Below are 16,438 nucleotides of genomic sequence, written 5' to 3' on the forward strand. Positions count from 1 at the left end.
AGCTTGAGAGAGTCCAGAGGAGAGCCACGCGCATGATCAGAGGTCAGGAAAACAGATCTTACGATGATAGGCTGAGAGCCATGGGACTCTTTAGCCTGGAAAAGCACAGGCTCAGGGGTGATCTGATGGCCACCTATAAGTTTATCAGGGGTGACCACCACGATCTGGGGGAGCATTTGTTCACCAGAGCGCCCTAAGGGATGACTAGGTCGAACGGTCACAAACTCCTGCGAGACCGTTTCAGGCTGGACATAAGGAAGAATTTCTTTACTGTCTGAGTCCCCAAGGTCTGGAACAGTCTGCCAGCGGAAGTGGTTCAAGCACCTACATTGAACACCTTCAAGAGTAAATTGGATGCTTATCTTGCTGGGACCTTATGACCTCAGCTGACTTCCTGCCCTTTGGGCAGGGGGCTGGACTCGATGATCTCTCGAGGTCCCTTCCAGCCCTGATGTCTGTGAAATCATGCTGCCTGTTACATGGCCATGTTGTAGAGATGCATAGGACATTGTGTTCTGGCTTTCTTCAGGGGACATACGGTTATCTCGTGCTAGTTGGGGCAGAGCTCAGTCTGCTCTAACCTGAGGTGGGCAGAGATCAAGAAGCTGTTAACTTGTTATGCGGAGAAGAATCATCCTTTTATAAGCTCTCCCACTAAGTTAAGCAAAGCCAGTTGAGCTCTTCTATTGCTCTCCCTGGTCCTTTACAGTCCAGTTATAAAGTAAGCAGTGGAGCAGTCACATTCCCCAGTAATGCAGAAGATCACAGTGGCTGGCTCCTGGGAACGTTTTCACTGCATCAGCAAGTCTGTATTTCCTTATTCTTTAGCTGGCAGCCTTGAAGGGTCTTCAGGGGACCCCAGGCCATGGTTTAGACACTCCTGAATAAGAAAGGAAATCCACAAAATATGGGGAAAATAGGGTAAAATTTTGAAGAAGGGCAGTTGTAATTATTTTCTCCAAAAGAGTTAGTAAATTCTTTTTTTTCAAAAGACCTCAAAAAACCAGTTCTTCCGTGAAGTGATATTATGCCAGAGAGATTCAATTTGACCAGGAAGAGATGAATGTATGAAAGTCTTGCTTTTGAATGCGAAAGTCAGCACAGTTTTAATTATGGAGTCTTGGCAGATGCCTTTATAATAACATACTGAGCAAGACAAAGCTTAAATCAATAGAAATCTTAATGTGTTTTTTGTTTGTTAGGTTTTGGAGTTAATTGAGAAGAGCATGTGGTTGTACTGAGGCATTGCATGTAGCACGTAGTATCACCCACACTTGAAATCTGCAGAAACTGTTTTTTGTTAGCTGACTTGGAGATAGATTGAGATCCTTGGCTCTAAATTTCTTTGCTCTATTTTTTTTTCCTGTCACCTAGTTCTGACATTGTAGCTGGCATGTGGTGCTAAGATCCTTTAAGTTTCTCATATACTTACATTAGTTGCAATCTTCATTTCATATTACTGGCATTATGAACAATGCTTGCTTTCTTATTAATGTATAATTGTGAGGTTTGCATGTGTATAGACTGGCATTCAGTGTGATTCATTTCCCTGGCATCTTGCTCTTCTCTTGAGGCACCATAGACCTGGAGGGGGAAGTGTGAAGGTATTGGTTGGCTTCCACACTAGATTCCTGTCTTGCAGTATTTTTGCATGGCATAAAATGTTATGGATTTTAATTCTCTATATGTTTTTCTTAAGACTAACTCCAATGTACATATAAAATTATATGTTCCATGACTCATGCAGTGGACTATACAGTAGAGCTGCATTACTCATTGACGAATAGGATAAAGTGATTAGTAAATCAGACCCACACACACAAAAATAAAAACTAAATTTTTTTTGGGGGGGGGGAGGAGGGAGGACACAGCATGCCTTTCTGTTAAACCAGGAGATCAGTCATTTTGTAAAGAATTATTTTTGCTTTCATTTTGTGTGATAGTTTTTACGTGGCTTTTGTTACTCAGAAGAGCAGAATGAGGGTACATGCCTTGAGACTTAGTTGCCAAAACAAAATGAGGCTTTTATGTATGTTAAATAAATCAGAAAATCAATTAGTGTAAAGCCAACCATGAAAGCGGGAATTCTGGCTGTAGTGGGTCTGTTTTACATCATCGGCGTGTGGTAGAAATTTACTCCTTGAGATTCCCTATGTGGTTATACCCCAAACCTTTGTGGAGAGGGCACACCTGAATATGACATGGGTAAAACTTCTGCAACATGTTGGGATGTAAAGTTAAACAAATTCCTCTTCCTGATTTTGGGAGGAAGGAGGAAAAACATTTTGTTTCCTGAAAAAGAAACATACTGTTTTTTTTATGTGATCAGTTTTCTGCTGTACAGTTTACCTTCTGTTTGGCTTTTGCTTGTCTAATGAAGTTCTTTGCTTCTTCCTCTCCCTCCTTCAATTCGGGGAGGAAAGGAAATGTCAATTGAATTGTTTTCTTTTGTAGCCTCCAAAGCAACTTACATAGGTCTCACAGGACACATTTATTTGGCTAGTGATGTCATGGCTGCCCATACGTTGCCTTGCAGACAAAATGGTGTATTTCAGAGACGGAGTGTTTTGTAGAAGTTGCATAAAATGCAGAAGATTGCATCTTCTTGTTACCAATCCGTAGCTGCTGTATATGCCAACCTGCTGTTTGGATCAAGTTGCTGTGACCTGTAATCTCCATAAATTACACCGGGATTAAAGTGTAAAGCATCTGTGCATATACATGCTGCATTTTGACTGCTGGTTTAGGTTACTGCTGTTAATCTTTTCAGGATTTAGTACTATGGTAATTTCATACTTGTAATGAGATCCCACAGTCTTGAGGTATGCTTCAGCCTTTTCTTGTGAGATATTCAGCACCAAAGCAGCCTCAAGGTAGACCTGGATATTGTGATACAATCCAGACTGTGGGTTAGTGGCAGTGACAAAAAAAAAGAGGACTTTACAGGCAAACTGCAGTGAATTGCAGCTGGGCAGGAAATGGAATTTTTGTTCTGTGGAAAATTGAGATTCTGAAATTTGGCTTTGTCCCAAAAGGTCAAAATTTGTTAAATGATATATATTGAAATTCATTCCAATCCCATCAAAATGTGTCATAACAACTTTTATGGTTTTGACTATTGGTTATATATAAGCAATAGACAAAACAATAAAGTCAAAACAAAATGAAAATAGTGAAATATTTCAGTTGTATTAAAACAAAATGTCTTGGCAATTTCCTTCAAAAACATTGAAAAAAATCAATAAATTCCTGCAAAGTCAGCAGTATGGTCTAATGAGTACAGTACTGGACTGGGACTCAAGAAGGCCTGTATTTGATCTCTGCCATTGTCTTGCAACTGACCTTGGACAAATTCCCTTCCCTTTCCAAGCCTTTGTTTCCTCAGTTTTGAAATGGGGATGATGATGCTGCCATTCTTTTGAAATACTTCTCTATGAGATTTACAGATGAAAAGTGCTGGAATAAGATCAAGGTATTCTTATTAATCAAGTCATGAATATTGGAAACCATAGAAAAGTTTGATAGAAGCATGGGTGGAGGGTAGTGCTCATGACATATATTTTTTACACAAAAAGAAAATAAATCCTAAGTGACCGGATGTTCATATTTTTCCTTGGGAAATGACAAATCGCCATGATAGTAAGTGGGTCATGCCCATCAGAGCATCCCAGGAGAGGTTCTGAAATTATCCATGCCACAGCTAGACAGAATGAGAAATATCTTTTTAGATAAAGAATTGGTGTTTATTTTTACTTGAAGCAAAACTTTTTTCCAAGATTTTGTGCATATTTTCAATGCTGATTTGTACAAAATCAACATTTTTAAAGAATAATTTTCTCAAAAAGAGCATTTTACCTGTTTAAAATAATCTCTGTACTTTCTGCAGCCATCTTTAGCATAGTTTTTTTTTAGATTCCTAGCCTCTGACAGACCTGATCCGGATTTCATTCTTGCGCATTTTAAATTGTGTAAATACTTGCACATCTCTTTCAAATGCCAGATTATCCGACTCTACTAATTTCAGAAAGGATTTCTTTTCTTGATGATGGTCAGTTCCAGCTTAATCATTGTACCCAGGTATGCGCATAGGTGGAGACCATAATTCAAAAACAGAGGAAAATGTGATGACAACATGCAACATACAGGCATTACATTACTACTGGGAGAACTTTCACTCTCCTGGTAGAAACCATGAGTGTACAAGTGTTAATTCAGTTAATCCTTGTTGGGGAAACATGCCCCTTGTGGGAGAACAGTCTTCCAGGTATCAGGTGAATGCTCCCATTCATTGTACACTCCCATTAATCACACTACAGATATTTAATTCAAAGAAATAACTATATAAACCATAAATACTAAGGAATAATTTAAAGTCTGTATTTTCCCACCATGAATTTGATATTTAAGATTCCAAATCTTAGTAATAGAGCTAACTGGAGAGTATTTAACAGTTGCTGCCTAGCTAGTTGCTCCATTCTTTCTTTATTTTCAATAAGAGTTAAAAAAGGATTAAGTGGCATATCCATGCTAGACGATTCATCATTCTTAAACAAATCAGATTCATCCTTCACAGGTTGACTACATCTATCAATAAGGTCTTGAATTTGCTGTGATCTATGAAGCATGTCAGAAAGTCAGGTTTTTTTAATCCTTCTGATGTATCAAATTCAGTTAAGAGCCTAGTTGTTAGGCCCTTATAGATGATATAGAAATAGATTCAAGCAGAATAGATATATGGTTTTTCTTTGTCTTTTTCTTTTCTTTTTGTAGTTGAAAAACACTTGTAAGTAATTGAGCTAAATTTCATCCTAAATGGACTTTCTTTAGTATTATTTAAAAAAAATATTCTGGGATGGAACCTCCAGTGCTGATATGCGCATTGCCTCTTTACTGTGCAGGCTTCCTCCTTTCTTTTTTGATCTGTATCTGTCTGGGAAGCAGTGAATAGAACTGATTTTGAATTGGCCAATAACTTTCCTTTATATGCCACTTGTTACTAGTACAAAGTACTTCCCAAGTTTCCAGAGGCTGAATCTAGCTTTTCCTACCTATTCTGACTTTGGAAGCAACAAACTGATTATCAAGCTTGGTTTGCTTTCTGTGTAACAAAATGTACCATGCCCAAAAATAAAGCCACTGATCTTATTTTTAAAAATTGTGCCAAGTGGTTCAGAATACCACAACCTGCTTATTTATCCACACATGTAGTTGCCCTTTTCATTGACTCTGTGGATATTATCACTGAGATGCTGGGTCCTTACTTACAGACTCTTGCCTGGATTTAATCCAAATTACATAAAGTCTTCATGAAATTCCATATAGTTGGAATAAAGGAATTGTCAACTTCAATAACAGATCTTTAATGTGCAGAAGAAAGCCGACCCAGCTAAAGGCATCTTTTGTTCACCCAAATAAAGCTGTAGTACACTCAGATGCTACCCTCAAGTACATAGATGTTTGAAGAAAACTGTCCTTATGAGACTTCTGTTCCATATTTTCAGACTTGACTTTCAGAAAAGTATCCAAAATTTTCAGAAATCTGAATCTTTTGAAACCACTATTTTTCTACGGCCATCTCACAAAAGAATAAGTCAGTGGTTGAATGGGGATGCCTTACCAACGTTTCATAACGCACAAACTTGAATCCCACAATTTTCTCCGGAAGCCTAGCAACTGCACCATTAGTGGACCCAACCAGTGCATTGTCTGAAGGTTAAACTGGCTGTTCCCCCTAGGTGATCCTTCTGAACATGTCAGAGGAACGTGTGTGCATTTTTGAAGGGTTATGCTTAGGGCTTTGTGGTAGGTCAGATTGTGTTATCAGTTTTAGGGAGAAGCTCCCATTGGCTTAAGTGGTACGATCTGGCCTAATTTCTGATGGATTTCATACATACTCTGCATTGGAATAAGTTTGCAAACTTTCCCTCCTTCCAGCTGTCTAGATTAGTCAAATACTTAAGCGCTAAGTTTATACCACACATCTTATCTTCTCTGCTGTGAGTCTGTTTCACTGGAAGAAGACTAATTGACTACTTTTGGTAAGTGGACACTCAGCAAGACCATTAAGTGTGGTTTGCAGTACAGTGAAAAATCCTTCATAGTCACTGGCAAACTTTCATCAGTCAACTTTTGCTGTGTAATAAAACAGGAAGCTCTCATTTTTTTTGCACTTCTATCAGTCTGTGCCTGCTTCACAATTCTGTGTTGCTGCATTGTAGATAATGGGGGAATTCGAATTTTTTCCCAGATCTTGAGTGGAAGGTTGTCATGATTATTTTCCACTGTAAGTGGAATATTGGGATCTTATCAATGAGTGAAGTGTGTGGACTGTCAGTACTTATCTTGTGTTTTCAGAAATGGAGCATCTTTCTCCTACAGCTGTCTTGCCTGCCTAGAAATTTTGAAATATTAAGGAAAAAAAAATAGCTTTTCACTGAAAAATCTGTTTTCTAAACTTCTCTCCATTGTAGTCAGATTTTACTTTTTTGCTGTTGAGAATTCTCTTAATTGAATCATCTGGTGAAAACTCTTATGAACCTGAATTGCAGTGAACCTATGAAGGGAGGAAGTAATAGGAAAGTCTAAGTATCACTATGTAAGGCTACTGCTTGCTGTACCTGTTCCAGTGGTGTAACCTCACTTCTCCCGGCACAGCCACACTGTGTCTATGTGGAGGACACCCACTTTCTGTTCTAAAAACAACACTCTGAGATTACTTGTTTTACCAAACCCTTGTTTTTTTCTGTCATCTTCTATATCTATCACAACCTTTTTGGCCAAGCTAAATCTATCTTTTGAACAGCTGACTTGAGGAGGAAGCTCCCTATCCTGACTTCTCCCCACTTCAACTCCAGCACAGGTACACGAAGGCAAGTTTCACCAAGTGCTCAGCATTGCCAGGATTTCACTGGGACTCCTCTGTTTTGTATATTGTATTTGGAAATGAAGATGCTTGCTTTCTGAAACGGACCCAGCTGAGCTGGTTACATTTATCATTAAAAGCAAGTGGTGTCAGAAAATGTTCAGGGCATTAAAACATTTCTCTCAAACTACATGGGCCACCTCACAAGAAAAGAACTGGCTGTTGTTTTGTGTGTGCATGCGCATGCGTGTATGTGTTTTAATGAGCATATGGGTCATTGTTAATAGCCAGATTCAGGAGATCTTGGGGGAAGGAGAGGAGAGAGAGAATCCAATCATAATACCTCGAGCTTTGAAACAAAAAATATTCTTGGTTGCATTTGTTATTTTTTCTCATTTAGTTGCAGCTGGATCACCAGGATGTTTGTCTAGGAGGGTCTGGTCAGTGTTGGCAAAGGAAAGTTTCTTATTTCCCAAATGTGCTTATCGTTTTGGCCTTGACAGTGATGGGAAACTGAGTTGTGATGGGAACTTTCAGCACGCTTTTTCATTTAGAGGCAAACATGAGAAAATTTGCCTCGCAATGTATGTAGCATTGTGCTGATTTCCTGTGTGGGCAATCATATAAGACAGATAAGCTTACAAAAAATGCTGCTATTGCAGGCTTTGGGTTTTTGGGGAAGGAGGAAAAAGGAATTAATGTCTAAATGATGTACCGAGCTAAGCCTGCAGTTCGAGCCTCATGTCTGAATAAACAGGAATATAGCATGTGTAAGATGAGCACCCAGTACAATCTTATTGTGAATGCTTTCACACATGTAAGAGGCAAGGCTGTTTGTGGGTAATATCTCTTACTGAACCAACCATATGGTTGGGAAGGATTTTAGATATATATTTTTTGTGGACCATCACAGCTACATCATTTGAACCACAGGTGCTGAGTATATGGGGGCCCCAGGGCCCTAGTCCCTCTTGGGTAGAGGACTATCACCAGAAAGGTATATAACCTTCTGCATGTCTATCCTGTTAGGTGCTTTCCTCCGGCCTGGCAAAAATAAAAGTTGTCGCCTATTATTCTAACACTACCTTTACCTGTGTGAACAGTTTTTTGTTTTTCATTCTGTCCTGGGTAAATATATAATATTTCTGTCTGTTGGGATGAAAATGCTCCTTTGTGATGGAGCTTCTGTGTTAGGAAAACAAAATAATTGTGGAAAGAATGTAAATAAAGGGAGGAGAAGGAGATGATGTGTGGCTTTCAAGTTTTTTTCTTTATGTAAACTGGCTTAAGTTGAGGGAGAAGAAAAAAGAACGTAATATTTTAAGACAGGGCTTGTCAACATACGGCCTATGGGCCAGATCCCACCCACGGAGCCACTGGATCTGGTCTGCAGAGCCAGAAGGCTGTGCCTATGCCCAGGCTGGACCGTGAGGAGCTGCACCTGCACCCCTTCTGTCCTCCTCCAGGGATTTTGGGGGGCTGGGGAAAAGTGGCAGCAGTGCAGATGCAGCTGGAAGTTGCCCAGCCCTGGTGAAGAGGCTTGGCAGTGGCATAGGCACAGCTGCCAACTGCTTGGTCCCAGTGTGAGCACAGCAAAAGCGCCTTCCTGCTGACCTGCCCACTGGTGTGTTGGATCGGAGCTGAGTTGTTCTGGCCCGTTGCTTGCAAAGGTTGTCAGCCACTATTTTAAGACTTTTTGTATTCATTTTCCTGGTACAGGCATATTTTCATTTCCAATACCCTGTTATGTAAGCAGAGCTGTCTCTATGGTATGGCAAATTGGGGTGACCGCCCTGGGCCCCGTGCTTTGGAGGGGCCCTGCAGAGCTGTGCGGAGTGGCCACGGCCCCTCCCGGGGCCCGACTGGAGCTGGTGGCTCAGCCCCACACCAAGGAACAAGCACGAAGACTCCCCCCCCCACTCTGTGGAGGTACCATGGCTCCACACATGCTGATTTGTCCTAGGCCCCACATCCCCCTAGGGTCAGCTCTGTATGTAAGTGTGGAGTGGAGATGATACTATGATTGATTAATTTTTTTTGTCCAAAAAGTTACATCCTGAAAACAAACAAGGTACAAATGTAAAGTAAGATGCCTACTGACTTCCCATGAAAGGTAAAAGCCCCGCACTGCCTTGTTGGCTTTTGGAAAGCTGTCACATTGTCTTAATAGTTTGCCCAATCATATGTGAGGAACATTGCAAAGTACACTAATTTTAAACTTTTACAGAATCCATTCATTTGGTCAAGAAATAAGTTTTATATCTGTATTTTCATTTATAATTTCTCCACAGCTGGTGTAGGAGGGAATACCAAAAAATGCAAAGTATGCATAAGAAATGTAACTTATCTTTTGATGCAAAAAATGTTGTGCAATTTTCCTTTCATATACTGATGCAAAACTAATGTTCAGCTCAGAATTTATGAAAAAGTGTTACAGAAGTTGTTGGAGGAGGCACCTTCTTCTGCATTCCTTGCATGTTGAAGAATTTCTGTTCAAGTTAGCTGGAAAGCTTGATAGCACAGCCTAACATACCATTAGTGTAACCACCTGTCCCCCTAAGGGAGAGAAACTAGGGAAATATGTGGTTTAAAATAGTCTGATTTCTTTCTATAATGCAGTCAGTGATAAAAGGTCTTAAACTGCAGCAATTGTGCTATATAACTCACAGCCACAGTGTAAAGAAGGTATTATCTTTATTGAAAAATTAAAAGGCTGCGAATACTTTTGTGTTAGTGCAACACACTTGAATCTGGTATGCTCTTCTGGGAGGTTTTCTTTTTTCCCCCCTCTTTCTAACAGTGCATTATATGTCTTGACGTTTCATCAATGCTATAACTGAGAAATACAATACTAGGATCTGTTTGTGTACAAATGACTTCACATCTCACCACCTGCCAGTTTGAACTCCAGCAAGCTCAGAATTTATTGGAAAAGACATGGAATTGAATTTGTTAAGACATTGATCAATAGCAGGGAGATTGCAAGATATAACCAGAGAGACACGTGTTGAAACCTTACTCAGTTTCTGGCTGCTGTCCTCCTGCTAACTTGTACTATTTGATTTAATTTATTCTTCACACATTTATTCCTTAACCACAGCATGGAAACCAGCTGAAATGTAGGGTATTTGCAATTCCAGAAATAAGAAGCATGTATATATTTACTAAACAAACTCTGGGTATGCCATCTAGTTAGAAGGTTATTGGATGTGGAAATACTGCCTTAACTTTAGGAACCAAGTGTTGATAATCTCAATCCAGACTTTTTAAAGCACTCTGATTTCCAGGGCAAAAATAAATTCAGCAAGTGCGTTGGGCTGGACAGGGTGTGGCCTAGAATATGTTGGCTCTTTCACCCCTCCATTAAAAAGTATGTTCCAGGGAGGTTGCTTTTGGTGAGCACAGTGCTTTGTTTTAAAGAACAACTACACTATAAACTGGAGTGCCACGTGCAGATTGCAATAATTGAAACAATGTGAGATTTATTCTGGTCTGCTGGGATCACTAGAATGAGACCACTTCAGGATGCTTTCCGAAGCATTTTCAAAAACCCCAGTTACTGTGAACCTCTTTCTGTGACTGTCAACCAAATCCTGGATTCAGGATTGCCAAATTCCAGGGAATAAAATTAATGGTTTCTTTGTCTGATTATTAACAGGAATAAGACTTTCAGGAAAATAGAATTGTTTCTGGAAGATTAATTGCATGTGATTCTTTCTCTTATCACCAGAAGATATGCTACTTCTGTGCATTCAGATTTGCTCATGTCCAGTTTGTGACACTTGGACGAAATGAAAGAGCAATAAATTTTGGCTATTGCCATTTTATTGACAATTCATTAGAGTTTCTGTTGTGGTAGATCTGCAGTAAGAATGGCATAGCGCAGTGGTTGTCAACCTTGTTTTAGACCCAGGGCACTCCTCATTAGACTTGAGACACCCAGGGAAAATGCTAGGTTTTAGCTTTCACTCATTTTTTGACTGTAGAAAAATAATAGAACAATTTTCTGTTGCAAAGAAGTCAGAAAGACCACAGCAGGTTAGAATGTTTTGATGCTATGATTTTCTATTTGAAATCTGTAGGTTTATCTTGTGAATCATATGCAGGTGTTTGCACTCCTAAGAGTACTAATTTTCATGGTACTCCACACAGTACTCTTAAAGTGATCTCGCAGCACCCCAGGATGTCATGGGACCCTACTTGAGAGTCATTTGTATGAAGGAAAAAGATGCTTAAAATTCTGTGGTAAATACAATTCTGTGGTATAGTTATCTATAATGAACTGCTGTTTCAGGCTATCTCTACTGTGAGGTTGCTTTCTCTCTATTTTTGTGAGGAAAAGCATGCTAACAGTGTAACTGAAAGCACTTAGACCTGTTGTCCCATCACAAATCCTGAGCAATACTGCACCTTTAAATTCATGTGTTCTTTAAATTAATTCCTGCTGTTGTCCCAGGACTGTAAAATACTTGTCTACAGTATTGGAAAACAAAAGGGTGCAGATGGTTTCCATTTCACAGCCTGATAGAATTGTGTGTGTTGAGATATGATGCAAAGAAGATCAGATACTAATGTTGTGTCTTGCTGCTTCTTCCCCCAGAGATCATTGATGACCTAACCAATTTAGTAGAAAACACAGATGACAAGCTTCGCAATCAAACTCGGCATGTGAAGATGGTGGACAAAAAGTCAACTTCCTGTGGTAGGAAATGGCTTAAGTTGAAATTCTATAAAAATCATAAAAGATTTGTGCCCAGTGCATTATGCATGTCATGGTTCCCTTCACAGGAAATTCCCCTTAAAAAGCAATTATGTTTAAGAAACTGATATTGTTAGTTGATAAAATTAGAGATTGGAGTGATAAAAGTAACTGTCGATATATCCCAATTAATACTCTCCTATGGTATTTGATTTGGTATGACATAATGTTCTAATAGCACAATGCAAAATCATTCCAGCACATACTAACTTGATTAAAAACTGCCTAACTGATAGATCTCAAGTTATTTTGGCATTACATAATATACAATATATTAATATTTATGACTGCTTTTGTATTAATGTTAAAATTCTATATAGTTATAGAACTATAACATTAATACAAAATGTTACATTATACATTTTATGTACATTTTTTATAATGTATACTTATTGTATTTCTGGTTAGGAACCCAAACTATAGGTCATATCCGTGGGAAGAGGAGTGTGATTTAGAAAGATATAGGGTCATGATAGTTATATGTTTGTAGTATGTTGCATTAATTAAGAGGAAATACTAACAGGATGTATAAACAAATTAATGTCAAATAGAAATATGGAAGCAGGTGGACCATTATTGTATCCATTTTTTGGTGAAACATTGTCTCCATTTTTTGGTGTCCACATTTCAGAAAGGATGCTAATGAACTAGAGAGGCTTCAAAGCAAGCTCCAAGAATGATTCAAGAAAAAAACTGCCTTACAGTAAAAGATTAAAGGAGTTCAGTGTATGTGGCTTAACAAAAAAGAAGGTTAGGAGGTGATTTGAACATGGTTGTTAAGTACTTCAATGGGGAATGTATTTGATGATAGCAGACAAAGATCCATTACTTGGTAGTTGAAGTTGGACACATTCAGAATAGAAATGAGACATTTTTTTTTTTAAAAACAATGAGGGTAGTTAACTAATAGCATAGTTTCACTAAAGGTATGATGAATTTGTCATCATTTATTGTCTTTCTCAAAACCATGTCCAACTTCCGTCAGAGTCTGGGTTTGCATATTTTATGTAATGAAACTGTTAATGCTGTCATGAAATTAAATATAGGCCATAATAATCCTGTCAACCTTTTAGTGTGCGAGTCTATGAAAGAAAGTTAATTCTGCTTGTTTGTAACTTGTTTTGAAGTGAAGCTCTGAACTCGGATCTATAGACTGCTCTGCTTTTGTAATCTGATGTTTAGCAGTTATGGACAGAATTATGGAGATAGCTACAGTATTCATGACTGATTTTTAATTTATTTTCTCTTTTTGTTAAATATATAGTATATGAAATTTTCTTTAAAAAAAAAAAAAAAAGAGATGAACAACAATACAGGGGAAAGAGTGAGGACTACTTGTATACAGCGTGCACTCAATGTCTAACAATATCTTGCTTGTCAGATATTTTCCTCCCCTTTGAAAGGTTCTAGTACAAATGCAAGGTCCAGACAATATTGCTAGATAATGTATTCCCCTCTAACTATAAAGGTGGCAACTGTGATAGAGATTTTGCGAAGAGGATGTGAAACAGAAAACTGAGGAGGATCCACATTGGATGGTAGTGACCTCTCTTGCACTCTCCACATTGATTTTTGTTTGTGTGGTGGTGGGAAGGGCTGGCTGGTATTGCCATATTGAAACCACTCTAATGAATCTTCCTGTGTTTGTGTAACAGTTTATGTATCCATAAAATCTATATTGGCCTCATGGCTATTTTATACTGTCTGATTGGGTTGTTTTTTTAATAGTAGTGCTAAAAAGCACGAGTTTATAGCATATTACTTGTGGCATTTCTCCTTCCCTTCTCTCTCATTAGCACTAAAATTATTAAAATACTGTAGTCAAAAACTTCCCGTGTAACTATGGGCATTTTGTAAATGACTGATACCTCCTAGATAACTTTGGAAGGTGTTCTGTTTGCCTCTGTGTGATCTCATTCAATTTTGTTTAAATCCCAAGTAACCTGTTAGAGTTCAGTAGTACCACTTGAGATTTACACCAAAGTAATTTTGATATCTTTCTCTCTCCCATTCCTTCCTTTTTAATTCTGAAGACATTTCCATGAAAACAGCGTCTTTGTTTTTTCAGCTCTCATCTTTTTCTGTCTTCGTGCCTCATTTGAAGTTGTAATGTGCGTGTTTTGTTTTATTTTGTTTTTGTTTAGCAGTTATCCTCCTAAACCAAGAGAATGGTAAGACAAGTGGAGATTTCTGCTTTTGGTATGAATATAATATGGTAGCATGGCGTCGGCAATATTCCTATTGTCTAAGAACTTTGTAGCAGTCAATGTGGTAATAAAACAGACCAACATTGATGCAACTGCAAATTTAAGCTCAGTATTTCTATAGCTTTTATTTCTTCAGACAGAATGTCAGTTTCTTTACTAGGTTGCTGCCAGCACGTGATGGGCTTTATGTGCTTTTCTTGTCCCTGCAGTCCAAGCATATTTGTTTTAATAAAGAGTCCTGTTGATGAGGGGTTGAACAAGGAGCTACTGCTTTATTTTCACTATGGCTTTGGTTATGTGCAGGCCAAAAGATGCCCAGATATGTCAGACAAATAAGATAAAATCTGAAACATGTTGTTTTCTTTGCAGTTTACTTTCCCAATAGTAAGATCCCCACTGACTTCAGGAGTAGTCTTAAACTGATGGTAGGTGTTTGACCTTCCACTACCAGATTTCAATAAATTATGGCCCATGATTGTTTCAACTACATCTCCTTTAGAAACCCAGTAGGCTTTATATGAATTCAATGGCAAATTTCCCATGGTTGCTTCCAAGTCAGCTCAGCTGCCCTAGGCCACGGGGACTAGTGTTTATACACCCAGTAGCTTAAGTTCATCCTTTCTCAGCACTTTTATCTTCTGCGGGCCATGGGTTTGCAATTCGCTTCATTAGAGGCATGTGATAGTTGAAGCAGAGTTGCACATAATTTTAAGGGTTCCCCAAACAACTATGCTTTACTTTAGTCAGCACAAAACATAAATCACTGTACACATTTCCTGAAACTTCCTTAGGTTTAAGTCAGAAGCCTCTGAGAAGTCTGGGATCCTCGCTCGTGCTTATCAGTTCTCAAAATCATGGGGTGCCTTTAGTGTGGCCAGTTTCCTTCTTTCTCAGCTGGGCTCTCTTTGTGTATGTGTGTGTTTTTGGTTTGGGTTTTGTTTTAAACAAAAGCAGACTGTTTCCTTCTCCTGCCCAAACTTCTTGTCTGTTGGTCCCTCTGAGTTTCCCCAAGTATCTCAAGTTCGGTGGCTTTAAGAACCCATGCTAATACCTGATCTCTTCATTCTCCTGTGTAGGGAATTTCCAATCTCTAAACCTCAGCCCTCTTTGGAGAGGTTGGAAAAACTGGCTTTATGAAGGATGGCTTTATGAATGTGGGCCATTGTTTCAAGGTGCTTCCATTTGAATGGGATCTCTTGCCATTTACCAATCCTCTTTGCCCCTTATCTGGAAGATACATTACGCAGCCATGGCAGCAGATGGTGAGTTCAACATACCCTGAACCACGAATGAAATCAGATGTTTTTAAAATGATAAGAACTTGTAAGTGTGCACAGAGTTCCCAAATCTGGCACAGAGATGCCACCTCTAAGATGGCCACATGGCAGTTATGCAGCATCTAAGGATGCACATCACTAACCATGATCCTATTCTACCTTGCTCAGTTATCTAGAAATTTGTCAGTATATCTACTTTTGTAGCTCTCCATCTTAGCCTGTTGTGGCCAAGGAGGTTGTACCTACCTTTTGCACAATAGTGTAGTGATTGGGGCACTTGCATAGGAGGTAGGATGGTAGATAGAAGTAAAATCTAAATGAGGAAGTGTGTTAGTAATCTGGCTTTTTCCTTTTTTTTGAGGTAGAGCTCATGGTTAGCCTTGAGTCCAAATCAAGGTCACACATAAATGTTCTGTGGCCTTAATGTGTCCTATAACAAGCAAAACAAAAAATGGTAAGGCGACAGAGGCCGTGAACAGGTGCTGGGTTTGAGATAGAAGCCTTTTTTCTCTGCACAAAAAGAGAGTGTACAGCTATTCAAGGCAGACAGGGTTCTTTGGGTGAATCTGACATCTTTTATTAGACCAACTTAAATAGCTGGAAAACAATTATTAAGCAAGCTTTCAGGTTTAAAAACCCTTCATTAGGCTAAGGAAGTTTCAGCAGTTGGGGTGTGCTCTTCCTGGATGGAATGAAAAGTAAAGAAGCCAGAGGCTGGGCTGGTCTGCATACAAGGCAGGTTCTTTACTTTTCATTCCATCCAGGAAGAGTACACATCAACTGCTGAAACTTCCTTAGCCTGACTAAGGGTTTTTGAACCTGAAAGTTTGCTTAATAATTGCTTTCCAACTATTTAAGTTGGTCTAATAAAAGGTGTCAGATTCACCCAAGAACCTTGTCTGCCTATGTCCTTAGACCAGCATGGCTACAACCTACACCCTTACAGCTATTCAATGTATTTCTTGTGGAAGAGAACAGGCACTTCTGCAAGAAGATAAATTGGATATCTGCCAGGAAGATATCCTTCCTCCTCCCGATCTGATGTGAACGACTCTTCTCTTGAGTGCAGAGGAAATCCAGTATCTCGTAGTTCTCTGCTCTCCCTTCCTCCTGCCAGAAGAGAAGAAGGGAAAACACAGTCTCACTGATAGCCCACCCAGGGGTGAGCTGTTAGCAAGCCTTGAGGAGAACATGCGCTGAAAAATATCCAACTCTCCTGCCAATTACCTGATTGGAGGAGGAGGAAATTCTCCTGTGAGGGGATCCTTCCTGAACCAGGGTGCATTGCAGGAGAATGATTTCCCTCTCCTGCCAGTCAGCTGTTTGGGAGGGG

At 39.2% G+C, this 16,438-nt stretch overlaps 1 protein-coding gene across 2 annotated transcripts in view; it reads left to right on the plus strand.

Annotated features, from left to right (window-relative positions):
* The window catches only part of STX8 (syntaxin 8), a 174,129-nt gene that overhangs the window by 86,677 nt on the left and 71,014 nt on the right, over positions 1 to 16,438 (plus strand). Inside the window, exons 7-8 of one of the 2 annotated variants that reach the window (XM_019542764.1) lie at positions 11,463 to 11,564; positions 14,905 to 15,043. In XM_019542764.1, coding sequence (XP_019398309.1) covers positions 11,463 to 11,564; positions 14,905 to 15,014 — 212 coding nt within the window. In that variant the 3' untranslated portion in view covers positions 15,015 to 15,043. Of the gene's footprint in view, positions 1 to 11,462; positions 11,565 to 14,904; positions 15,044 to 16,438 lie in introns of those variants that run through there. The other variant, XM_019542765.1, reaches the window with a different exon arrangement.

The sequence above is a fragment of the Crocodylus porosus genome, unplaced genomic scaffold (assembly GCF_001723895.1).
Source record: "Crocodylus porosus isolate Cpor-Errol unplaced genomic scaffold, CroPor_comp1, whole genome shotgun sequence".
NCBI lineage: Eukaryota > Metazoa > Chordata > Crocodylia > Crocodylidae > Crocodylus > Crocodylus porosus.